Below are 27,318 nucleotides of genomic sequence, written 5' to 3'. Positions count from 1 at the left end.
AGATATTTTATCTCCCATTTCATTCAGACACACAGACGGACAAATACACACACACTCACACACACACATATTCAGGCACTTTTCTTTGGATTCGCAATGTTTTCTTCCCTTTTGTTTGCAAAGAAATTTTGCAAGTATTTATCCCCTCTCTTGACGCCCCCGCCCCATACCACACAATTGCCCCCTTCTTATGTCCCTTCTTTAAAGCCCTTAATCTTTTTTTGCACAGACCCCCCTTCCCACCACTCTCTCCCCATCCCCCATTGACACTGTCCCCCGTCTGATGACGGCCCCCCCCAAAACTTTGCGAATTTGTGCAAGTGTGTGTTTTGTGTGTATATATATGCCTACTTTTGCACACACACACACACACACACACACACACCTTACCACAAACACTCGCATCACAGTCAGTCAGCTGATATATTTGCAAAAATCAACACTTGATACAATTTTTTGCAACATTATGGGACACTGTGAATGTTAGTATTTTTCAGTTTCTTGGAACTAAATTTTCAAAAGTTTTCCTGTTTCAAGTTTGACATTTAAATTTTGCTGTGATCTTTAGTGACATTCAAATTTGAAAATATTTCCATTTAAATTTGTCAAAGGTAATGATATCATTTTCATCCAAATAATCTACAAAATTATAATATTATTATTATTTTGATTTAACTTCAAAATTCGAAATAGGTCATTTTTAAATTAATATTAATGAAACCAATAATGAAAAATAAGTATTTCTTTTAATATAAAAAGAACATGTAAAATCTATTAATTTAAAAGAACACAATTCAATAAATTATATTTGCTATTGAAACCAAGATACTAAATTAGAAAAACCATACCGGCGTTTTTTTATGCTGTTTAAAAGTTATTAAAAAATTTAAATACTTAAATAGCTATTGTCGCATTGTATTATAGACAGCTTTCCGCGGATATTACAATGAAAAATTAAAACCAGAATTGTAAGCCCCGTCCAAAATAGTATTGATCTTATGATTTTTATTTCAATATTTGTGGAAAATTGTCTATAATACGATGTTATACATGATTTTTCAGTATGGTAGTGAATTGGTTCTAATCCAGAGGATATTAATCAGTTTTAAAGTCATACTGAAAAGTATTTTTTTGGAAAGACTTGCTTATCGGTGATTTACTAATTGATTAGGCCTAAGTTTATAGAATACATATAATTATTATTAGAATACAAATACGGCAAGTACTTCAAATTGACTGTGCTGTGCTTTTTTCACCTTTGTAATATAAGCATATATCATCATCTATTAAAATATTACTCCTCTATTTTCTTCCATTTCAAAATATTAATCTAATTTCTATTAGATGTGTTGTTTAAAAATCTTAAACAAAATAAAATTCTTTGAATCAAATCTTTTTTTTATTCCTTCTCCTTTTATTACTTATTCATAATGACATTTACATATGATGTATATTTTTGCCAAAAATGTCTTATTCGGCACACTTTTATATATGTAAGATAGTTTTAAATTAAGATTTGGTAACATTTAAAAAAATATATTTTTCATGGTAGTTTAAATTTTTTACATTAAAAAATCTTAACATTTTTAGTATTGTATTTTAAAAGTCTTTTTGATTAAAATGTTAAGTGTCAACTAAAAGTAAATATTTAAAAATAACATGATATTGTTTGAAAGTGTATCAATTAACAATTATTATTTCTTTTTATCACGTTTGTTCTTTTTCTAAAATGTCTTTTTAACATATGTATAAATTAAATTGCAATCATTCCTTCCTTAACTTTTTTTACATGTTTCTGTACTTTCAAGTCTACTGTCTTTCATCTAAACTCTGAGTCTATTTATCAAGATAAGTTTGAAGTCTTGGCCCTTATATCTCCAAAGGGTTGCATTTCAAAGTGAGTCCTACAAGTGTCTCACATGGTGTTCTAAAGGACCTCAAGGGGTATCCTACAAATACATCAATAAAGGATACCCTACAATAAATGTCTCAGATGTCTTGCAACTTGAATCCCAAAAAAGTTGCCATACAAGGCTTCAAAGGTTGTCAAACAAATGCTTGAAATGTGTCCTACAAATGCCTAGCTGGTGTCCTATAGATGCCTGAAAAGATTTCTACAAATCCCTAAATGGTGTCCTATAAACGCCTGAAAGACGTCCTTTAATTTTTTTTATTGGTGACCAAATTACTTCACGTTATTACAACTGAACTGACTTAATCTCACTTAATCTAAAAGCTAATTTTGAAATGTGTTAGATCTTATATTCACCCCTTAAAAATGAACAACTTTTCTTGCTTTACATCACATATTTAAAAATCATTTTACAAATTTTTATAGAAATTGCAAGAGAGAAAGAATAGTTATTGAAATGAAAAATTAGTATTAAAACCAGTTTTGTTAGTTCCTAGTGGCTGGAAGTCCAGGATAATAAAACTGACATTAATTATATGGTTTCATGTTTATCTTTGTGGAATATTGTTTGTAATTCGATGCTATACATGATTTTTCAGTGTGTCTAAGAACCTTTAATAATCCACCATAAAAATTGATTTCGAAGTCATATTGGAATAAATGTTATTGTTTATATTTTAATCAGAATCAATTATTATATCATCAAAGTTACTAATCTTTCACTGAAAGATGAGACAATTTTAACCCCAGTAAATTTCCCGTTCATGCTGTTTTATAAATAGCTTAATGAGGTATTGCCTCTATAAAAAAACATAGATAAAGTATGGAAAAAATAGTTCATTAAATTTTCATTGCTGTCCAAAATCCAAAATAGTTTGTAAAAGTCGACACCCCGTCAAAAAACAGTGTCGTTATTATGTCAACATGAGTAATTTTACTACTAATATCGTATGTCAGTTATGACCACTTATGTATTCGATATAAACCCTTGAAATATCGATAGAACGCAAACTGTTTGTCCTCATTTCATTCTGTTTTTATGTTTAACAATTTCAAAACTCATTTTTACAAAGAACTAAACAGTAATCTTTCAATAATATCTTTTTAATTCTGCTTTGTAAAATTCATGCTTTCCTTGTTTTCATTTGAATTACACAATTGCTTATAGCGAAACATCTCTACAATGAGATAATTTACTGTTGTACACCCGTCTGTCTGTCTGACGACTTGCAGATTGTTTTTATATATTTTATACATATACTATCCTATTACATGAAGGAGTAGGCCTTTTTTGTTTGAAGCCTATGATATTAAACACTTCTGAACGAAATTGGGAAGCTTGGATGGATTTAGGCTATATAACAAAATGTTTTTTTTCTCTTTCCTAATGTTTTAACTTTCTGTAACTCTTTTAATGGTTGACCTATAACCTAGTTATCATTTCAAACAATTTCGCTTGTATTGGACTTAATTGTCCTTGTTTTTTTTGTAAATAAAAGAAAGTAAAAATAATAATAACTTATCTTTTATAACACCTAAATGTATCAAATGTCATCTTAAAGTCCAAACGTTTAAATTATGAAAGCCAGGGATCGGCAGCCGCGCATAAGCGTGTAAGCCTCAGTGAAATTATCATTTTATCACTATAAAATTCAGCTGGATGTATAAAACTGCTCTTTAGCAGACAATCCTTCTTTCTGAAATATCTTTTTCTGCTCACAAGCAGGTTTAAAACTGAGGCTTATGCGCGGCTGAGGCGCGGCTGCCGAACCCTGTAATGCATTTTTTTTAAATCAGAAAATATTCGACATAATTCTTTACATTTTATTTGTAACTGAATGTTTTTCAACTAGCAGCAATGCTTCTAGAGGCACCAGGGGCAATTCAGGAAATGGAAAATGCTAAAAACGTTGGGGGCGATTTCCTCTTGATGATTGAGGAACACTCAATCAAATAGTTATAAACCTTCCCCAGACCTGTAAGAAACTTCGTTAGAAAGGAGTACCTTATAGGATAAGATTTGCGTGATCCTTTGGTAAATAGACAGACAGACACATAGACATCCTACTGCTTTTATTTATATAATAACATCACCAAACCATGCCATCTCAAGCTTAAGGGTATCTAATTTGTAATCAAGGATTTTAAACAGAAATAGCTTATAATTTTAACACAAAAAAATACATGAATCTAAAATTATATTTTTATTTTAGGTATAGCAAAAGAAACTTAGAGACAAACCAATGAAAAAGATCATTTTGATTTAAAGTGAATAATTAAAAGAATAAAATTGAAATTGATTTTGATATACAGTGACTAAATTAGTGAATACTCCACAAATGTTAGAAAACCGGCGCCGGTATGAACGGTCACCATCCAGCTGCGCACCTGAACGGTCTGGCCGCCAGCTACCACCACGCTCTTGCTGGAGGTCAGCAGCTGTACAGCAGCCAGCCACCGCCACCTGGAGCCAGGCAGATACAGCAGGACAGGCATAACATCTCCCCTGTTACACACACAGGTATCATATTTTTCCAGTGTGGATCATATTATGAAAATTGTCTACGAAAATTGAAATTCGGTCCTACAGGGCCAACAAAATAGTAGTTAATCCTATTATTTTTCAACCCCCTCGTTTTTGAGCTTGTCTCTAATTGATGTTATTGACGTTGTTTTTGTTAGCAAAGCTTTTCTACAAAGCTAATACGTTTGTTTGTCTGTCGCTGTCCCGTTTAATAAATCACTTTAATATTAATAAGAAGAACTTATTTTTCAGTGGCGTGCAACTTGGTCGTTAAAAAGTGTAAAGAAAGTCACCAATTGCATTTTAGTTAGTTGGTAGTAGATATACAGAATGAATAATTCACGCAACCTTTCAATAAAAAGTATTTAATTTACAGTATAAAAACTTATGAATTTAGCTATATATGAACTAAATTTTAAATTAAATTAATCTTTTGGCACATATTTCTAAGTATTTATCGATAAAGCAATTAGTTAATAAGAAGGAAACATATACATTTATAAAAAATGAATTCATACCTGCAATATTATTTTGCATTTAAAGGAAAAATAGGATGGGACAATTGGAACAAATTTATAATTCTTATAAAATTATATTAAATACCTGACAAAAATAAAACACTTGTTATTATTTATTTATTGTAAATTACCAAATCTTGACTTTACAAAAAATATTTAATTTGAAATTATTGTAAATATTTCTGTAGCTGCAGCTTCGCTGAAGCTATTCATATAAGTGCGACTGCGGTTTGCAGCTGAAACAAAACAGGGAACTATGGTGAGCTGATGCTAACTGCGGCTTTTAAAAATTTTACTAAGCTGCATGTTGATCTGGGCTGAGGTTTATTAGTGCCTTTATGTAACCTACGAAGTCGACGATGAAGCTTTTGTCATTCACGAGGCTAAATGCACTATAGGCTGCAACGGCAGCTGAAGTTTTCGAGCACTTATATCTGCAAATGTACAAACATTCAATACAGATCAATAAAATGTACTTAAGTTTAGAAATATTACAAAAACTAAAAAGAAAGATAATTCATTTAGAAGCTTGGACAGTCTATCGTCAATGCTAGAGAGTTGCTTTTAGTGGTGAGCCAGATCGGGGTGAGCCAACTTTCCACCAATGAGAGCACAGCATTTTATGAAATGCCGCGCTGTGATTGGCTGAAATTCGGCTCACCCCGATCTGGATCACCACTAAAATGATTTAAAGATCCAGCTCAGAACAATAAAAATAAAACAATCGAGACGTTATAATATTTATTTTATTTTTGCCTATTTCTTGGATACTTTTTAAAACCCTAAACTCTTTAAACTTTAATTTGCTGTAAAGTAGCTGTTTTAGATATTTTTTGTTGTCTTGATAAAGCCTTGCTAAAAAGTGTACTTATTATATTCTAAATTTATTGCATACTTATTTATCTATAATCCCTATCTAATAAGAAGCCATATACACGTATTGTTTCATTTTGTTTTATTACAAGCCAAACTACTCTATATCTGCAGAATGCCCATATGTCTACAAAACCAGTGGGCCTGCAAATGAATCACATAAAAAATCAACAAAAAATCTTTTGAACTTTAATACGATTTTGATTATTCCAAAATATATTTTTAAATTTTATCGTTAGTTTGGTAGCAAACATTCTTGTTTGATTTTATTAAGTACTTTTGTCTATCAGATTAGATTTAGTAAAAAATACTTAATGCCAAAAAAGGACAAAGCCAAAATTACATAACTTTTGCACCACGTCGTCTTCCTGTGACGTCTTAATCTCTATCTCTTTTTTAGGGATTTTCTTTCCCACTTCTCTGATCTCTTTCATTTTATGAATTCACAGGAAGACGACGTGGTGCAAAAGTTATGTATTTTGGGCTTTGTCCAAAATTTAAAAGCTGATTTTAAAAGTTATTCAATAAAGAGAATCCATTTAAGGCTGTTAAAGTATTATACACGAATTTTTCAGGTCGCCAGAGCCTGCCGCCTGACCCAAGAATGCCGGTTGCCAGCCCGCCAGTCGGCGCAAGGCCGGTTCCAACAATTTCACCGCCGCCTTCCTCTAACTCCCGCCGGACGGCACAAAGTTCGCCTGATGGCAGTTCAGACGGTCGAGCGGGGAGTGCGGGCGTTGGCGCGGATGGAAAGCGGCAAATGCTGTCGAGAAATCTGAATGGAACATGTAAGTCATATGTTTTTTTTTTTTGTAAAAAATAATATTTTTTCATTTAAAACTCTAGATTTGAAACGATTGTCCGATGCTCGTGTTGAGTTCATACAGATGCGTGCACAGAGATTTGTAAAGCGTGTAAAGCCTTGAATCATTACAATAAATACCTTTAGTATAATTATCTAATAGGAAGAAACTGAATTTATCTAAATAATCACGCAACCTTGGTATTGTATTTTGAACTGACTAGAGTTTATAGCACATAAATTATGATCAGAGGTCTTTATTTAATAAAACAAAAAGTGCTATAATATTTATGAATATCGAATGTTCTGTATTTACGAGAAAAAAAAGTAGGTAAATAACGTTGTTTTGTCTTTGAAAATAAAAAAAAGTTCGAAAATAAAGTTCTTCCAATGAAACATTATATATATGGAAGTCAGTTTTTGTTGAGTATTTTCTACCTTGATATTTTACCCAGGGAGGGAGGGGACTTTAGGCTGTTTATCAAACTAGGCCCCAAAGTTTTATATTAAAGTTTTCTTAATCATTGGCTTAACAACTTTGGGGATTTTCATATAATTTGGATTGGTTGGTTCAGTATGTTGAGCGTCCAAACGTTTCAGTCACTAATTGTTATCCACAGTAATATTGTTTATCATCGTTGAGGATGTACATTAATTTATCGCCCATTGTCTTATCCCTTTAGATCCCTGTATTTTACCCCTCCTTTCAATACTTCTTTACTTTCAGGAAACACATAAAAGATCCCGACCATTTTTCTTTAACTTTTCAGGGTTTTAGTACATAATTTTTAACCAAAGACGTCGAATCTTTTCTGTGTGAGGGTGAGGGGTAGAGGTAACAGACAACCCTTTACCCCACACAGACACAAAAACATTTGCTGTCATATGTTCCAAAAGCTTGACTTTTAAATGTTGAAAGATTATATTAACTTATTGTGTTACAATTTTCCTTAGCTTCAATATATTTTAGTTTATTCTTCTTTTTATTTAATTATATTTTGTAAGTTTAATCTTTTATTATTTTAAGGAAGAAATATAAGCCCTGTACTAAGGTACTTTCCCAGATTGTCGAAGCCCAGAGAAAGAGAGGGGGGACAATGGGCTGTTAATTCTCTGGTCACAAAAAAAATTTTGATAACGATTTCTTTTACGTTGGCTTAAAAACTTTAGGGACTTTGGTGAATTTTGATTAGTTGGTTTATTAAGATGTTTGTTTTAATGTTTAACCTGCATTAGTTTTTAAAAGCGAAGCTTTTCTATAATTAGGGTAGGTTCGTCCGTCCGTCCGTCACGGATAGCTTTTTTCGTTAATTTAGACATGTTAGAATTGTCCTATCGATTTCAAATTTTGCATGGCGATTCCTTTAGTAGTTAGGTACGATTTAGAAAGCGTAGCAACTCTATAATCATTACCAAATGTCCGTACGTCCATTTTAACATGTTGATTTTTTTACTTTTTTAAATTGCTTTTTTCGTTAATTTAGGCATGTTAAAATTGTCCTATCGATTTCAAATTTTGCATGGTGATTCCTATAATAGTTAGGTACGAGTTAGAAAGCGTAGCAACTCTATAATCATTACCAGAATGTCCGTACGTCCATTTTAAACATGTTGATTTTTTTACATTTTTAACAACAAATTTGTATGTGACCTAATTATCCGATTGGTCTGATTTTTGGTATACAGATTCCTGGGACAACAAAGTACAATATTATAAGCAAAGCCACTCTATAATCAAGTCCTAAAAATGTAAGTATGACCATAATCATTATCCTGTATCAAGCAGTTTTTCAACAAATTTACTTACAATTTTGCTTTGACTCTTATACATTCGCATTCTGATTATTCAGTTCTGACATTAAACAAGCGTTAATGTCCTTTTGTCCTACCGTTTCAGAGCTTCGCTTTTATGGATGTTGTCATCCTTGTTAGTTAACTTCTCATTACAGAGTAATTGAAATACAGGAGGATATTTTCACTGGTTCCACATCCCTGCATTTTCCCCCAGAGTGGTTTTTATGCTTGTTGTTGGCTCTCCCCGTACAGTAGACCCCAGGGAGGGAAGGGGACATTGGGCTGTTTATTACACTAGTCCCCAAAGTCTTATAATAACGTTGGCTTAACTACACGGAAACTTTTAATGAATTGTGATTGGTTGATTCATTTAGTTGAGTGTCCAAATGTTTTAACCACAAATTGTAATCTACAGAAAGGGGTAATTTTGTGTATGATTATTGGGAATGTAAATCAATTTATCGGCCATTGTCTTATCCCTTTAGATCCCTGGTTAACTCGCACTCTTACTTATCCCTCTTTTTTCCTATTCTTTACAGGGCTCGTTAGCCAGGTGGCTGTTTTAACAGTAACTCAGCTGTGGCTGTGGATTTTATATTACAACTGCAGATTGCTAAAAGGTCGCAAAAATATAATCCCACGTACCTATAAGTAAAATCTACCATTCCCCAACCCCAATGTAACATTTGTAGCATCAAAAAACGAGTTCCTAGCCATTACTTAACTTAAATAAACCTAAGATAATTCTTAAACTCGCGTTTCCTTAAAAATTTTGAGGTTTAGTTGAAATTGTGGGGCGAAATGGATACTTTTTATGTATTGGCGCGCGGCTGGAAAAAAAAAACCTTGGTGGCTGAAGTTTATTTGTTTTGCAACCACCAGTCATTTTAAATTCTGCAAGTATTTTGTACTGCAAATCCAGTTTTAAAAAGACTGACTAAAGTAACAGCTGCCTAGCCCTGCTCTCTTCCTTTTTACCCTAAATTTGTGCTGGAATATAATGTAAAAAGAATAAAAAAGTGTTCCACATTTAGGCCAGAGAGGGGGGAATACCTCTTACACTGGGGGAAAAACAAGGGGTGAATAAAAAGGATTAGGACGAAAATTTAAAGTTGAATTGATACAGATATCATATTTTTTACAGAACCTGTTTAATTGTCATTTTTGGGCAATTATTTTAATGTCAAGAGTTTTTTCACTTGATCTTTAACATGGGGTGATTAGTATTTATTAGGGCGACTTATCTACTGCGGCGTAGCATAAGCTGCGTATAATCAAAAAATTCTACCATCGAATGTTGTTGTTACGGCAGAGTATTGCAAGCTTTAGAAAGCTGCCAAATTCTATTTTTCTCATTTTAAAAACTTATTTTATCTATCGTATATAACCCTATATTTGACCCTTCTAAAGACTTTTTGCGCTCCCTCTACCTCAATTTTTCTCCCCGATACTTTTTTCCTTTTCTTATAGAAATACATTTATTATGAAAAGAAAGCTTGCAAATATCTTCTTATTGGAGGTGAAGCTACTCTATAATAACTTTATGTATTTCCGAATCCTCCTTAAATGTTGACAAGAGCTATCCAATGACTGGGTTTGTTTATTAAACCTATAGTCTAGAAGTTTGGAAATAAGAATATGATTGCGAATATAGACTTTGTCTTTCTTGGATTCTAAAATACGCATATAAAGCTGTTAAAATATTCAAATAGTTTTAGTTTTTGCATCAAAGATATTTTTAGAACTTAAATTAAAAGCGTCAAGCCTTTTGATTGGATCTACTGATTGTAATAGATAGATGCACTTTTTATGTGCACGGTTGTCCTTGTTTTAAAATATATGTTTAAACTTAAATATTCCCCTTGCTATAAAATGCTTAAGACTCAGGCATATTTTGATACCTTAAAATTTTAGTAATTGATCTAAACTAGTCTTATTTCAATAAAACATTTAGACACAATTCTTATATATAAATCTTCTGAGAGTTTTTATTTTATTTACGAAATATTTTTAATTATTTCCAATGTATGTTTTTTTAAGATTAACTTTCAGAGATGAAAGGCCAAAAAGATATTTAAATAATAGGTTTCGTGAATTTCTATAAATGTTCGAATTCTTTATAAAGCGAAGATTTCTTGCACGTAGGCTTATCTATACGTAATATATTTCTATAATAGTTAATTTTGGCATTTTAGATAGAATCACCCTGTCGATTTAAAGTTTGAACGTAGCAACTTATTAACAGAAAAATTGGCGTTTTTTTAAATATGGATTTTTTAAATTATATTTTAATATAAAGATTTTCATGAATTTCTTATTGTGATTCAACGACAATTGGGCACACTGATAGAAGCAAAGCAGCTCTATATTCCAAATTAAAGATAAAATAACGTCTACATGAATTTAAATTAAATATATTCTGTTTCAATAATTTAAAGAGCGCTTGTCCTTTAGTCAAAATTGTTGATTTTCGCTTTGATTGATGTATTGTCTTCCTTGTTTTGTAAAAAGTGTTTTGTTGTGTCTATAAGGTCCATAAGAATATTTTCTCTTTAAGATATTTAATGTAAAGACATAAATCCCTTCGTGAGGGGATATTTTTCCCCCACCCTCACATTTTAGATTCTATAAAAACCCTTTACTACCGACAAATAATGGGATGAAATAATAATGGTATAAATTTGAAGAAAAAACATTTCTATTAAATAAAACAGCTTTGTTTATAAGGCACCTGCCAATTTGCAGCAGATGATAATTAATTTAGGTGATAAAATTTTTATTTAAAATCTAGGAACATTAAAAAAAATAACTGAAAAGGTTAGAAAATTGACAATATATGACGATTATTCAACATAACATTTTCAACTGAAAAACCATGTGTAGCACCGCATTCCAGACAGTTTTCCACGAATATTAAAATAAAAATCATTTGATTAATACCAGTTTATTATTCCAGGTTTTTGCCCCTTAGAGATAACAAAACTGGTTTTAATATTTCATTTTTAATTCTATTCCTATAGACTATAATACGATTCGATAATAATTACTAATCGTTTTTTTTAATTCTTCTGCAAAGGGTTTCCCCCTGTCTGTGGGGAAAACATATAAAGGCAATAAATATATTTTACATTTTTGTTCAAGAGTCTAGAAAGACAGGGGGAAAATATCCAAGAAAATATTCTATCTAATTATCAATTAGTTATTGACTAGTTAAGGAAATTATTTTAGAGGTATAATAGGGACAGTGGAAAGTGTCATGTGTGACGTCATAAAAGTACGTTTAAAGGGGAAGAATAAGAGGAGAATAAGGAAAGGAAATCTCTTAAAAGAGATGGATAATAGACGGATTTTTATGACGTCATACATGATAACTGTCCCGGTATAAGACGAAGACCAAAATGCATTAATTTTCAACACTTTTGACGTCATCCCAATACCTATATCCCTCTGCAACTCCTCCTTGACAGAGGTACAAACCCCTCTAAGTTAAGGTGTTAAATAAAAGGCACACGGTCCATAGACGTCCAAGGGGGGGGGGGGTAAAGTGGGGATTATCCCTCCCCCCAAACCAATTTTTTTTTCATTTTACCCCCCCCCCTTAACAAATTTTTACCCCCCCTCCAAAAAAAAAGCTTTGACGCCCCTGGGCACACCCCCCATTAAAAATTTAGAAAGTCATAAGAAAAATGTGCGCACTTAACACGCCAATTTAGCAATCCAGATAAAAAAGTTTTATGTTTATTAATTACCGAATATATTTTCTTAAAGGAAGCTTTTTGTAGTGCCTATAAAAATGACGTCATACTGGCCTACCATAGGCACTATAAAGAGCTTCTTAATATAATTTATTCAAATCTTTTTATCAAAGCTCTGCTGTTCTTAAGTACCTATTTTCACTGATTAACTTGTTGAAATGATTGTAGAGATGCTTCGCTGCTAAATTTAATTTGTAAGTAGGTGAGAATTGAAATAAAATTACATTAATAATAATTTGTGGTTCTTATTTACAATTATCAACAATCATTAGTACCCGAGTCTTGGAAGCGGAGCTACTCTTTAGATAGTATTTTTTCTTTTATCAGTCCGTTTAATAGCAAAATTTACTTAATTATCATTTGTTCATTGCTAAATTTGAAAAGTAAAAAATAAAAGATGTTTTACAATTCAATTTCTAAAGGTCTGTTATTGCTACACTTTTTTGAACATGATCTTACTTGGTTTAATTTTATTATAAATGTTTTTATTTTATTTTAAATAAAGAAAAGAATTTACAATAAAACAAACTCACTTTAGATTGATTGATAAAATTAAATTACCACTAATATTAAATGGACACTCCGGAGTTACATTTTACAACATTTTTTTTATTAAACAAAATATAATAAAACAAAGAAAAGCTTTTAAAATTACAGTTTATATTAAAATAGTTATTTATCGCATCGCACTATAGACAGCTTTCTGTAGATATTAAAATAAAAATTGTAAGATTAAAACTTCGGCTATTTTGTTATAATATTCGTAGAAAATTGTCTGTAATTCGATGCTAAACATGTTTATTTTCAGTATAGCTGAGAACCGGTTCTAATCAACTGGATATTAAACAGTTTTGAAGCGATACTTGAAAATGACTTAACCCAAAGTCTTACATTTTAAAGAATGCTATGTAGTGTCCTATTAATATATCATGTGCGAATACAAGAAACATGGTTTCATAAAACAAAATCTTTTTATAGATAGAGCTGGAAAATTGTATCTACTCTGTGACTAGTTTTGTTAGTCTGATTTTGCCCATCCAAGGTATTTCTTTTGGGATTGGTGACTAGTCCCATTCACATGAAAATAGCATAAATCCTGACCAGATCTCAAACAAAGTTGAAATTGTATTCTGTTTCACTGAGAACACCGACGGTCATCTTTTGAAATTCTTGGGCTGTCTTGTGTTGGTCTTTTGTAGAGGTTAGTCTTTTGTAGAGTTTGTCTTTTGTAGGGGTTGGTCTTTTGTAGAGTTGGCATGGTCTTTTGTAGGTGTTGATCTTTTGTAGAGTTGGTCTTTTGAAGGTGCTGATCTTTTGTAGAGTTGGTCTTTTGTAGGGGTTGGTCTTTTGTAGAGATGGTCTTTTGTAGTAACGCCGTTTACAAATTCTTCAATCTTTCTTGCTTCGGAAGCGGATTATAGTGTCTAACAAAAAATGACATCATACAATGCAAATAACCAATGGCCAGTATATGTATATTGTAATTGACCAATGGGTAAAATGTATACTGGCCTATCATTGTTTATTTTATATTGTATGACCTCTTTTATTATTAGGCACTATAAGCTGCTTCGCTTCTTCTGGACGTAATTGTAATGTAATTTCTTTTGTGTTGGCATGTGAGTATGAAATTACCAATTGTGTATGTGGAGACGGAGGAGAGGGGGGGGGGGGAGGATAAAAAAAAGTTTGAAATTATTCATGATAAATGTTTATTATGATGTTGGAAATTGGACAAAAAATTGGGAAATATTTCACGGATAAAAAGAACCGCAAATATTTTTTTTACATAAGTGAGTTTGATCTTTTTTAGTCCTTTCTATGAGCTCGGCTAATCCTTCCTCACTTTGTCTATATGTCTTTAGAATAAATTTTTTATTGTTTTACAAACAAAATATTTTGATCCCATATACACATCCCTATAACCGGCGAGGGACTTAGGATTAGGGATATGATAAAAAAACGACAAATAAATTTACCTTTCATTCTTGAGTTTGTGGTTCTGCCTTTGGTTCGGGGCGAAGAATTGTAGATTAATTTAACAACCTTCCTGTATAAAAAAATTGCAGGGGTTTAAAAAGGTAGCTACACCCCCATTAAAATAAAGAAGTCCTGTCTTCCCCATTTTTCACCTCCTAATGGAGGAAATACAAACTGTCCCAATTTTGTATAACTTTTGCGGAACATGTTCCCATTACGTCATATTTTTCATTCCCGAAAAAGGGAAGGGGGAAAGAAAAAAAAGGGAAGAGGGAAGAAAAAAGAGATGGGAGAAAAGGGGGTTTTCCCCATCTCTTTTGAAGAGATTTTCTTCCCCCCTTCTCTTTTTCGGGAAAGAAAAATATGACGTAACTGGGACTTGTTCCGCAAAAGTTATACAAAATTGGGACAGTTTGTATTTCCTCCTCCTAATGGTTTCACACCCCCCCCCCCCTGTAAATTACCGTGCACGCCACTGATTTTATCTTAAAGAGCAATTTTCTCAAATTATGCGAAAATTTAAAAATTACTTTCAATTGCCAAATCCCTGAAAAATATACAAAAAATGTGGAACCATTTGCTGCTTGAAATTTATTGATTGCTTAGAATGTTTTTATCCCTTCCTCTCCACATTAAAACTCAGGATCGATATCCTCAAAAATATCGCATAACCAACGACACTTGGCGCATCCACTCGTTGTCAGGTCATCAAACATGGTTCCTTCTGCTGCTATGTCAGGTATGAGATATAAATAGTTAGAGTAGAGGGAATACCTTGAAATAGGCGCAACTCATTACTATGCAGCTATTTGATAATTTTTCAATGAAATTAACGTTTTTATAAATAAAATACATAAAATTAGGTACTTTATTTTAATTAATTATAAAGTTTGTCTAAAGAGCTTTGGATTTTTTGAAGTTGTCACCCTTGTGTACTACATTTGAAATCAGTCGCAAAATACAATTGAACGACTTTTTGCTAAGTTAAAAGACGTGGGGAGGGGATTATTGAACCCCCCACCACCCCCTCCACTGGCATAAAGTTATTAATAACACACACACAGCACACACAAGTATTAGTACTAAACATAAAAAGTTACACATACACAAGTCAAAAGGGGGAATCATAGATGTGATATTAATAGACTTATGTTCAGGTAGCTAATTTTGCAAATAAATCCTTTGTTTAATCTGGGGCTCTGCAGCCTGGAGTCAGCAGCCTGTAAGCTTCAGCGAAATCAACCTTTTCTAATCAGCTAGATGTCAAAAACTTACTTAATTATTAAAAATCCATTTTCTCAAAATATTCAAAGCATCTTAACGGGTTAAAAATGATGTCTAGTCTTGGCTGCCAGCCCTGGATAAATCTAACCAGTAAACCTTTACAGTACGAGGCTAAAATAAAAATCCTTTTTATCTATTTAACCATAAGGTTTTAATATAATTAGGCACTTTTGTGTTATTTATACACAACTTAGATATCAAAAATATGATCCAAATTCGATATAAAATTTAGATTGTCTACCAAGCTACAAAAAATGTAAAATTGCATATCATAAGCTAGAAAATTTTATGACGTTGTTGTAAGTATTCTATGAAAAAATCGAATAAGCTTATGATTCTTTTAAGAGTTTCGGAAAGCTAAAATAAATTTAACCTGTCAAGAAAAAGTAAATTTTCAGTGCTGCTATTAATATAATTGGTGTATGTACGTCTGACAATAGGTACATTAAAAGCCCCTAGTTTTGACAAATTATGTGAATTTTTAACATTTCTTGACCAAAATGTGTGTTTTACAATTCCTCTCTCCCAAATGATTATAGAAGAGACTATTACCTTGGAATGGAAACTTTGGGTTAGGAATTTTCTGCACGCTTCGCGCGCAATTTTACCTCTTCTCCTCCCTCATAAAAAATATAAGCTTGGACATCATTGGATCGTTGCAATCATTAAAGAACAGTCTCAAAGCAAATGTACATAAAAAGCACATATTCAATATCATTTTTGCATTATTGCTTTGTAACTTTTCGAGATAAAACTTCCTTTTATAGAGTGGATGCGTTGCTACTTATAACATCGTCTTGCCCTAAACAGCTTATACTCACATAATACTATTAAGGCTCACCAACGACACTAATAAATATTATCTTTAGTCAAGAGCAGGTTGTTAGGGCATAACAATTCATATGCTTTTAAACCTAGCAGAAAACCTGTATGTATTTATTAGGGGGGAGGGAAGGGTTTTTGAAGATAAATTATTATATAATGTTAAGCATAGAGTAGTTTTGGATTTTGTTAGGAGCTTGTAATTCACTTGTGGCCACTGAACTGATTGATTTCTTCATTGTAGAAAATCTTCACATAGATTCAGGGATAGCTTCTTTTAGAATTAAGTCATGGGCTGGTTTTACGCTATTGTACTGCCCTCCCACCACGTTATGAAGTAGTACTACCGATAGTTTATTATAGATTAATAAGCATAATATAAGCACAAAAAGCATACAAGTTAGATGATCATTTGATTCTATAATTATATCATATCAAAGATCTGTAAAACGCTTTTTGTTGGGGCATCTCACGCTGGGGCATAAATATCGGGAGGGGGGAAGAGGTAACATTGATTTATTGGACGATAAGGCAGAATAAAATATTAAAAATTAATGTACTTCCATGTTTTAAGAAAAACAATTTACAACATTTTTAGACTTATTAATAATTTTTCTTTCTCGTATTCATTCGAAATTTCGAATCCGGTGGATAGGAACCGGTTCTCATCCAAACGAAAAAACTATGTCTAGCATCGTATTATATCCAGCTTTCTACGAATATAAAAATGTACAATCATAAGTTTAAAAACAGTTTTTTTAGCCCCGAATTGCCGAAGCGCGGAAAGCTGTTTATAATACGATGAAAGAAAGAAATATTCTTAAATTTCTGGAGCTGATCCACTATTTACTTATTTATATTATTTCAAATGTGTGATCTTTCATGGAGATTGCCATCCTTGTTTCTAATGTTGTACAGTAACATTGTATAATATATATTTAGATAAATAACACAAAATTAACAAGTACATATGAAGAAGCTTATAGTGTCTACCAATGATAGGCCAGTATACATTGTAATTGACCAATGGTAAAATGTATACTGGCCTATCATTGGTCATTTGTATTGTAAGACGTTATTTTTTATAAGGCACTATTAGCTGCTTCAGTACAAAGTAGTGAAAACTACAATGAATATTAAGCAACAAGAACAATGAAGAAAATAGCAGTTACAAGTATGAAGGTTGAACTAAATCCAAAGAAACACACAGAGTTTAGGCACTGAAATAATAATCGATATATAATTAGAAGGATGTTGCACCAGATTTTCATGTACTCTAATAAAGTGATACTTTTAGCTGGCTAAAATATCAACTCCCTTAACCCATCCCCTCCCCATCTACTGGATTAACGAACTGACCAATAAATGAGGTCCATATTAGCAACCTAATGAGGTGACAAGTTTTCTCTGACAATATATCCACTTATTATATATCCATTGAAATAAAATATCTTATTTCAATACACCTGATTAGTAATGCCAGATATGGTCTATAATATATTTATATATACCAACCCTTTAATTGCATAGTGTTTGTCGTTAGAATTATCATATACTACTAAACAAATTACTATTCCAAAATTTCTGTTTTCTTATTAAAAAAAAAGTATTTTACCGCGGCAACTTCTTTCCAACTTACTACATCAAAGTCCTAAAAAAAAAGGTTTCAGAAGCATATAAAAACATTAAATAAATTAATGAATGTTATCCAATGTAAATATATGTTTCTATACTCCTTATATTAAAGTAACAGGTTGTTTTTCTGTCTGTTCCAAAGAATATCGCTAACCGCTAAACCTTTACAGGGTAGCTTCTTAAAGGTCATGGGAATACAACTACCTCCTCCCGAAGTGCCCCTATAGGCCTCTTGGGGCGAAGAAGCTAGAGCAGTAAATAATATATATCTGTGAGAGGGCAATACTATTGTACAATACATTGTACAATTACATAGACAATTATGTACGACAATCATAATAACGGACATATCCCAATTTACAAAAAATGGAGAGCGGAATGATTAAGGATAAGAAAGTAGAAAAAAAATTAGTAAAGGAAGGTGATAGGAATATGCAAATCATATCTTTTACTTTTAAGGGAATGTTAATTATCCAATTAACAGATTAAAAACTGACCAACCAAATTGAATGACTTGTTGTGAAACTTTGTATTAACTTAGAAGAATTTCTGTATAGTGCCTAAAAAACTGACGTCAAACAAAACAAATGACCAATGAAAGGACAATACACTGACTAAATTAAAAAGGGCAGTAAACATTTAAATTGACCCAACGGTAGGCCAGTGTGACGTATTTCTTAAAAACACTATGAAAAACTTAACATATATTAATTTTAATTTAACCTTGAGTTCAGGAATTCCAATGTTTGTATTTCTTTTGTCAACATTTACACTACTTGGAACTCTATAAAAAAAAATTTTTTAGTAGCGAAACAACTCTTTTATTCACATTGTCTCTCCGTCTGTCAGTCAGTCTGTAACGATATGGGGAAAACGTGATTTTGCTCGGCTTCTTTTTAAGATAGACAGATGAAATTTTCAGGAGAAAAAATGATTTTCAAGATAGATAGCAAAATTTTCAGGGATTGAAAAAGTTCACATTCTACTTATTGAGACATGCTTATTGTTTGGGGTGCTGGATCGATTTCTAGATTTTTACGATGTTATATATTTTTAACAGGTTTCGTGATTTATTTTACCAAGTTTATGTTTATTTTTTATGACACTGCTCTATAGATATTACCAGATTTCAATCTATAACTTTTGAGCTTCGCTCATTATGGATGTTGCCATCCTTGTTTTAATGGTTAATACGCAAAAAAATAAAAGTACAATTAGTAAAATGTACTTATATTGCAAACTATAGTAAAACAAGGATGACAGCATCCATAAGTAGCGAAGCTCAGAAATTATGAATGTATATTATGAATATTTTTACAATATAGTGTCATCCTATAAATTTGATGAAATAGGGAAATAACAAAAACTTCAAAATCACGCAACCTTTAAATTACGAAAAATTTAAAAATCTAGGAATCGATCTAGCACCACAATTTATAAACAAATCTTAATGAAACTTGATGGAAACATGTAGAATATGAGCATATTCAATCCCTGATAATTTCAGCCGCAAATCCTGATTAGGAATTGAGAAAACAATAGAAAACCTAAAAATCTAGGAATCGATCTAGCACCCCTAATAATATAAAAATCGTAATTTAACTTTAGGAAAATATGTAAAATGTAAATTAAAGCAATCCCTGAAAATTTCAGCCCATTTTCTTAAAAAGGAGTTGAGAAAATCAGAAAAACATGAAAATGTAGGAATCGATCTAGCACCCCAAATAACAGACGGATGGACAAAACAATGTATAGATTAGATGGACATATATTATAAGAATCTTTACTAAAAATTTCAGCTGTCTATCTTTTATAGGAGCCGAGAAAATCACGTTTCCCCCACTTTGTCTCAGACGGACAGACGGACGGACATTTCGAATTATAGAGTAGCTTCGCTACTTAAAAGCGACCGCCCACACAATTTTGTGAAGACTCCGCAGCAGGTACAAGCAGCTAAATTATTATAATTATCCGCCAATACGTCCCAGCAGAAATCAAGCAACACTATATATGAATAATCTGCATGGCGGCTTCAAACGTTGAATTAAACTGCATCGCAATTTAATTTTTAGCAGCCTTTTTTATCTAATTGTTTGAATATAAAAAAAAAATAATTCAGCCACCAACTGCACCTTCGGCGATGTCACTCAACACCACAGTCAAAAAATATTGAAAATTAACCATGGGTTTAAATTGAATCAAAACCGATTAATATCCGCTGGATTAGAACCTGTTCTCAGCCATACCGAAGAATCATGTATTGCATCGTATTACAGAAAATTTTCTACACATATTAAAATTAAAATCATAAAATTGATACTATATTTGTCAGCCCGGTTATTCGGCCCTTCGGATCTAACAAAACTGGTTTCAAACTTATAATTTTTCATTTATTATCCGCGAAAAGCTTTTTATAATACGATGCAGTAAATAACTATTACTTACCTTTGAGATTTCGAACACAAAAGTAATCTGATCAGTTTCAAATGCCATGCATTTCCCTTGCTAGGTTTCCTAAAGAAAAAAACATATAAATGAGTGTTACAATAACATTTTCATTTCAATATTAAATATTTCAAAAAATTTATTTAAAATAACTGTTATAATCCTCTTACGATTTTTTTTATCAATTTTAAAGATTTGTAGAACCATAATCAATACTAAGATACCGTAAATTGTAAATAAATCAATCCAAAGGTCTTATTATGCACATATGTATAAACATACATCCTACTTTGGATCTAATAATCACCTACCAAATGGAACTAATAAGCACCTACCATGTGTTTATATGGACAATGATAACATTGCAAAGGATACAAACTAATATCATCACCATCACGATTGAACAATATATTCCTAAATATTACAAGGATGACAACATCCATAAGTAACAAAGCACCAGAACTAATAGATGTACAAAAGGCAAGAGTCAGTAATAGAGCTTATGTTTAGTGGTCATAAAAAAAGAATGAGAAAAAAGAGATAAGTATATGATATATATAAAATCTCGAATCTTTATCCTTATATCAAAGTAACAGGATGTTTGTCTGTTTGTCTGTACCAAAGGATCTCGCTAACCGCCAAACCGATCGGGTTCTTCTTAACAGGGTGTATTCTCATAGGTCCCGGGAAGGTTTTTAACTATTTTGGGGGAGGGTACCACCACCCTTCCAAGAGAAATCACAAAAATCGAAATTTTTTTACGATTCTTGATTTTAGAAAGAGAGTTTAACACAAACATAAACGTCAAACGCAACATAGACATATTTTAAATATAAAAAAAAGTGCCACTAGAGGCCTCTAGGGGTGTAGACGCTAGTATCATAAAAAGTATATATTTATGTTTTTGTGCCAAGTTAGTTGCATACTAGATGCTCTTAGGTAAGGGTTATCTTTACATAAGATTATCTTGAATAGAAGCCAAGAAAATCAATTATACCCTATAACATTTACACAGACTGACAGATTGACATACTGACAGACTGATGCACTGAAAGCTTTGCTACTGAAACTATTATTTCAGGTTTTTAAGTAAAAGTACAACATTTCCAGTATGTCTTAGAAACCGATTAATATCCGGTGGATTAAAACAGGGGCGTCCAAGTCTCTTTATTTGTGGGGGTAAAAATTGAAAATTCATTTGGGGGGGGGGGGGTAATCAACCCTTTACCCTCCCCCCCCCCTTGGACGTCTATGGATTAGAATCGGTTATTTAAAGTAACGGAAAATTTTTTATAACATTGAAATAATAAGACAATTTTCCACAAATATTAAGATAAAAATCATAAAATCAATGCCATTTTTGTTAGACCTGGCTTTTGACCCCTTGGGGCTAGCAAACTGGTTCTAATATAATAATTTTTCATTTAAACATCCGCGGAAAGCTGTCAATAATACGATATCATAAATAACTATTAGAACTTTATTATTCTGAATTATAAATTTACCAACTAACGGCATTGTTTGTGAGACAGGTAGAGAATCCACAAGTGTATGAGAGAAAAATGTTATTCCAAGCAGCACACTGAACAAATAATCCTTTTTCGCTGTTATTTTATCAAAATAAGCCTTAATTATTATCAAATTACCAAAACCCTCAACTCCTCCTTTAAAAAAAGCTTCTTCTTTTAAAGCTTGTCGGTTCATACGTCTTATTGGTAATTTAGGCATTTTAGAGTTATCCTATCGATTTTAAACTTGGCATTATGATTTCTGTAAAAGTAAGGTACGGCCTAGAAAGCGAAGGAACTCTATATCCGTTACCAGAAAGTACGTAGATACATAAAAAAATATTTTGAAAAATGTTTTAGACTACTTTTTGAATTATTTAGAGATTCATTTCAATACCTTACACCCAAAGTAACCTTTTCTCCATTATCTGGAGGTAGTAAAAATCCAGAGATTACCAATCTGAAGGTAGAGAATTAGTTAAACATGATATTGTGTATAAGATAAAGTTTTTCTATGTTGGCTATTACAGCCAAATATGATTCCCGAAAAAAAACTGTATTATTATCGAAGCAGATTATAGTGCCAATTAAAAAATAACGTCATACAATACAAATTTCAAATGTAAGGCCAGTTTATATTGTATTTGACCGATGGTAAAATGTATACTGGCCTCATTTTTAATAGGCACTATGAGCTGCTTCTTATTATGATTATCAGTTAGAGACTGTATATTGTGCTACAGGTATCCAAAGTTTCTCATCTGTTGAGAAAAGAAAACTTTAGCTGAATTATCCATAATAAATAAATCCTAAGAAATGTAATCATAATTTTTTAATAGTTATTTCTTTCATCGTATTATAAACGGCATTCCGCGGATATAGAATGTACAATTATAATACTAAAACCAGTTTTTGTTAGCCCCGAGGTGCCGAATGCACCGGCTAAAAAAACTGGTTTTAGTCTTATGATTGTACATTTTTATATTCGTAGAAAGCTGGATATAATACGATGCTAGACATAGTTTTTTCGTATGGATGAGAACCGGTTCCTATCCACCGGATTCGAATGAATACGAGAAAAATTGTTATACTCACGATGAAATGATAATGAAGGGAAAAATAAGATTTGCAACATAAAAGTTGGAACTTCTCTTCATTTCAACAGTAAGGGCAACAGCTAAAAAACACAAAAATGAAGATTTATTAAAAAATAGCAGAAGCCTATCTTATATTATTCCCATGGTCAAAGTGAGTTAACAAGTTGTTTGGGGTAAAGAATCTTATACAATTAAAAAGTAATTATATGTTATATTAGTTATTTATCGCATCGTATTATAGACAGCTTTCTGCGGAGACTGCAATAAAAAAATAATTAGATTAAAACCTGTTTTGTTAGGCCCGAAAGATAAAACTGGTATTAATTTCATAATTTTTATTTTATTATTCAAGGAAAATTGCCTATAATACGATGCTTTACATGATTTCTCAGAATAGCTGAGAACCAGTTCTAATCCATCGGATTTTAATCGATTTCGAAGCCATACTGGAAATGATATAAAGCTTTACTGTTGTAGTGTAGATGGTCTTTGGTCATGTTCAATCTTTTCAAATAGCAGGCATGTTTATAAATATTCCCAGTGCTACACGGACGGACATAGGGATCAAGTGATTTTATAGAGAAGCTTTGCCACTAAAATGTACAGGTATAAACTCCATAAGGTTCAAAATTTTTGTGGATCCAGTACTGATATGCAGCTTCAACACTCCATTCCTAATAAAGTATAGATTATTAGTAGCGAAGCTACTCTGTAATTCACTATGTCTGACCACCAGCCAGTCTGTAAGTCCGTTCGTAACGCTATGGGGGAAATCTACTTTTATCGGCTGCTAATGTAGATAGACAGCTGAATTTTTTTATGAAGATTCCCTGTACTAATGAACATCAAGTGTATAACTTACTTTGTTCGTCAGTCTGTCGGTCGTTTATAAAAAGACATTTAAAGTATTTTTTTTACTATTCTTTCAGGAAGGTTTCGTGATTTCTATGAATTATTGCATAATTATAAACTAATGATCTTGTCTATAATTAATTTTGTCTGATTGTCCTTCCATGAATTTTTAGTGCTTCGCTACTTATTGATATTGTCATAATTGTATTTCCTTTGCCACTGCTCCACTCGTCCTTCCTTTTTAGACGTATTTTTATGCCGTCACACATGACACTTTCGGTAGGTATTATATACATTAATCTTACCTCATTAGAGCTGGAAAAAGAATCGATATTTTTGTTGTTCAATTCTTCTATTTCAACAATTCTAAAAATTACAATGGAAATTTAAGCAATTATCAATATTTATTTTATATTTGTTTGAATTATCCTTATATACAATAAAGAAAAGGTTTTTTAGTCTGTAGCTTAGGATCTCAATTACAACTGAACCGATTGATTTCTCCATTTATGGAAAACTTCACTTTTACTTAGGATGGTTTTAGGCTAATATTTATTTTTAAATTTGTGTTTGGGATGGTTTAAGGCTATTCTTATGTCCTTCCATATCTCTTCGAATATTTAACTCCTAGGGTCGCATCGACTAGTTTCTAATAAAGGTTTACCTAATTTGTTCCTTCATCATAGCCCAAGGCATAAACTCCATAGAACAGTTTTGAAAGTCATATGGCCATTTCCAAACATTTATCTATTGTTTAATTCAAACAAAATATATGTTAACACTTACTTTAAAACAAAAAATGTGTGTGTTTAAAATTCATTATTTTAAACAAATCTTTTTCATTTATGAGTTTTACAGAAACATATTAAAAACAAGGATGACAACATCCATAAAATTGCGAAGCTCTGAAATCAAATAATATTGCTATAAAGGTATACACATTACACAAAACTGTAGGAAAACTTGTTACAAAATTGCTTAAGTGCAGTATTCTCTGGACGTACGGACTTTCTGAGAGGCTACGCTTTATATATCGTACGTAACTGTCACCAACCATGTAAAGTTTAAAATCGATAGGAGTATTCTAACATCTGTAAATTAACAAAATGAGCTAAACGTTACGGACGGACGGACCAACCAAGTTGAACTTTAGTAATGATTACCTTTGAATTGTTATTTAGATTATATTTACTTGACTACCTGACAATTTGAGTTGTATGTTCCTGGTTTTATCATAAAAACCTTCCCTGTACTAAATATAATATTATTTTGTTTATTAGAAGATTTTGAAAAATAAAGATCACTCTCACACAAAGTAGCTAGTTTAGGCTTGATAACCCTTTAAAAAAATTGGGTAGTATTTTATTTGTTTGTTTATTTTGTTTTTTATTGGGTAGCCCCACACGGTTAGGACCCCGTGCAGAGATTATGCAAAGAAAAAAATTACTTGCTCCCTTATTTTAAAAAGTGGGTTGGGGGGGGGGGGGCCGGGGGGGTACATGTTCTCAGTGAATAACAACATATAAGCCAGAGTAGTAAAAGTAAAGAAACCCATATCTTTAGTATTTAAGGGAAGTCTGAACAAAGCTCCTCCCTAAAAATAGCTGTTCCACAATACTAAATTTACCTGTCAATAATAGCAAAGACATCATCTCCAACATTTGGCATAGCATCCATAGAGTTCATCATGTACAGATCAGGTTGCCACAGCAAGGGGGATGGTAGTCTAAGAAAAAAATATCAAAACAGGAGCGCTGGAAAGTGTCATGTGTGATGTAATAAAAATACGTCTAAACAGGAGGGATGAGAGGAGAAGACTTTAAGGGTCTAGTATAAGTTTGCAGCTAACTTGTTTGTTAAAAGTATTGTATTGCATGTACAATATTTCAAAATATATATTAGTCTTATACCACTAAAGGAAGCAGCTTATAGTGCCAATTAAAAGAAATGACGTCATAAAATACAAATAACCAATGATAGGCCAGTATACATTTTATTTGACTAAAGGTAAAATTATACTGGCCTATTGTATTGGAACGCGTCATTTTTTATAGGCTGATTTCCACTTACGTTAAATTTTGAATGCCTCCAAAATCTTCTGGGTTCCATCTGAGGTAGAAATCATTCCAGTTGAGTTCAATCCAAACCTTGCTGGTCAACATATTCTTCTTCTCGTCAACATTTATAAACTCAAAATGTCTAAACAGTTTTATGTTAGACCTAATTTAAATTTAAAGCCAAAGGAAGCTAGTTAATTATCCAGTTTGGCTTCAAACCGATTAATATCCGCTGGATTAGAAATGGTTCTCAGCCATACTGAAAAATTATGTAAAGCATCATAATACAGACAGTTTTTGACGAATAATAAAATAAAAATCCTAAAATTAAAAAAAACAAATCTTAGCTCGGGCCTTCGGCAACGCGAGCTAAGAAAACTGGTTTTAATCTTTTAATTATTTATTTTGATATCCGCGGAAAGCTGACTATAATACGATACGATAAACAACTATTCTTTAAAGAACTTTACTTGAATGTTAGAAAGATATCAATAGTTTGGTTAGGCTCAGCAGACGGGCGGACCAGCTTGTTGTAGTTTGTCAGTAACTTCTTTACCAATCTTGTTTCATCAGGGTTACCCTAAATTTTGTTTTTGTTAGCACAGCTTCACTCTAACTTTTATAAGTCTGTACGTCCTCGTTGCTACGGCATTATAGGTAGGAATTCAGTCTGTTCAACTTGAAGTAGTTTATACCATCCCTTTTCCCGTAAAATTTGTTTATTCAAATTGTAGCACAGTTACTCTAAAAATTAGGTTTGTCTGTATGACCTTCAGTCAATTCGCTGTAGACAACCTGTAATTACCTGGATTAACAGAAATTGGTATAGGAACCAAAATAATGTTACAAATCTAGTCTTCATTTTTATTTTTATTTACATATTTTTGTTCTAAAAATACATTTATAATAGAGCTTTTCCTTGCTTGCATATTTGTTTACTGAGAATAAATATGTTTACTTTCATAAAAGCTTGAGAGTTTTGATGTTGTCTGAAAATATCTAAAATCTGTATGTACTGACTAAAATTTTTTCTGGGGATCCAGGCATTTTTAGGTGAGGGGGGGGGGCCGGGGGGGTATATTGAGGTCAACCTTTAAGAAATAGCTTAAAAGTATGGTATGATCTGTAGATTAAATTCTGAAAACAGACCTTAGACTGCATCGTCTACTTTGTATTATGCTAGAGGCTACGTCCCTAACATCTAGGGGTTCTGTATTTATTCAAATGGGAATTAGGGCTAGCAAAATAGTTTTAAACCATAAAAAGCCTTAAATCTGAAAATAGAATAGTCCAAAACCTTCTTAGTACCTAAGTGAAGCTTACCTGAATTAGAGAACTTAATCGGTAGTTATTGAGATTTTAAGAGTAAGGCGAAAAACCTTACTACTCTTTATAATTGGATATCCTTTTATATAAAGTAGTAAGTTTTTTTGTATGAAGCTTTTGCCCGATTCTGAGCA

The 27,318-nt window shown here is 32.0% G+C and overlaps 2 protein-coding genes across 4 annotated transcripts in view; one reads left to right on the top strand and one right to left on the bottom strand.

Annotated features, from left to right (window-relative positions):
* Window positions 1-409: 409 nt before the first annotated feature.
* The window catches only part of LOC145329669 (NAB transcription cofactor mab-10-like), a 111,957-nt gene continuing 85,048 nt past the window's right edge, over window positions 410-27,318 (top strand). For 2 of the 3 annotated variants that reach the window (XM_080174019.1, XM_080174017.1), the window contains exons 1-3: window positions 410-611; window positions 4,126-4,433; window positions 6,403-6,615. In XM_080174019.1, coding sequence (XP_080030145.1) covers window positions 4,274-4,433; window positions 6,403-6,615 — 373 coding nt within the window. In that variant the 5' untranslated portion in view covers window positions 410-611; window positions 4,126-4,273. The remainder of the gene's footprint in view (window positions 612-4,125; window positions 4,434-6,402; window positions 6,616-27,318) is intronic. The other variant, XM_080174018.1, reaches the window with a different exon arrangement.
* On the bottom strand, window positions 17,401-26,749 carry LOC145330343 (acetylcholine receptor subunit beta-like 2). The gene is made up of 16 exons (XM_080174977.1): window positions 26,664-26,749; window positions 26,329-26,438; window positions 25,872-26,000; window positions 25,429-25,527; window positions 25,002-25,053; window positions 24,466-24,548; window positions 24,107-24,167; window positions 23,554-23,623; window positions 22,948-23,029; window positions 22,250-22,312; window positions 21,850-21,926; window positions 20,680-20,758; window positions 20,345-20,413; window positions 18,623-18,683; window positions 17,880-17,915; window positions 17,401-17,484 (listed from the first exon to the last, which is right to left on the bottom strand). The coding sequence occupies exons 1-16, from the start codon at window positions 26,718-26,720 to the stop codon at window positions 17,401-17,403; spliced, it is 1,212 nt and encodes a 403-aa protein (XP_080031103.1). The 5' UTR covers window positions 26,721-26,749.

Source organism: Acartia tonsa, chromosome 10, assembly GCF_053477335.1.
Source record: "Acartia tonsa isolate MP-2025a chromosome 10, ASM5347733v1, whole genome shotgun sequence".
NCBI classification, from domain to species: Eukaryota; Metazoa; Arthropoda; class Copepoda; order Calanoida; family Acartiidae; genus Acartia; species Acartia tonsa.
Note: the sequence above shows the minus strand (reverse complement) of the source record. Positions and strands in the feature narration are given on the sequence as shown.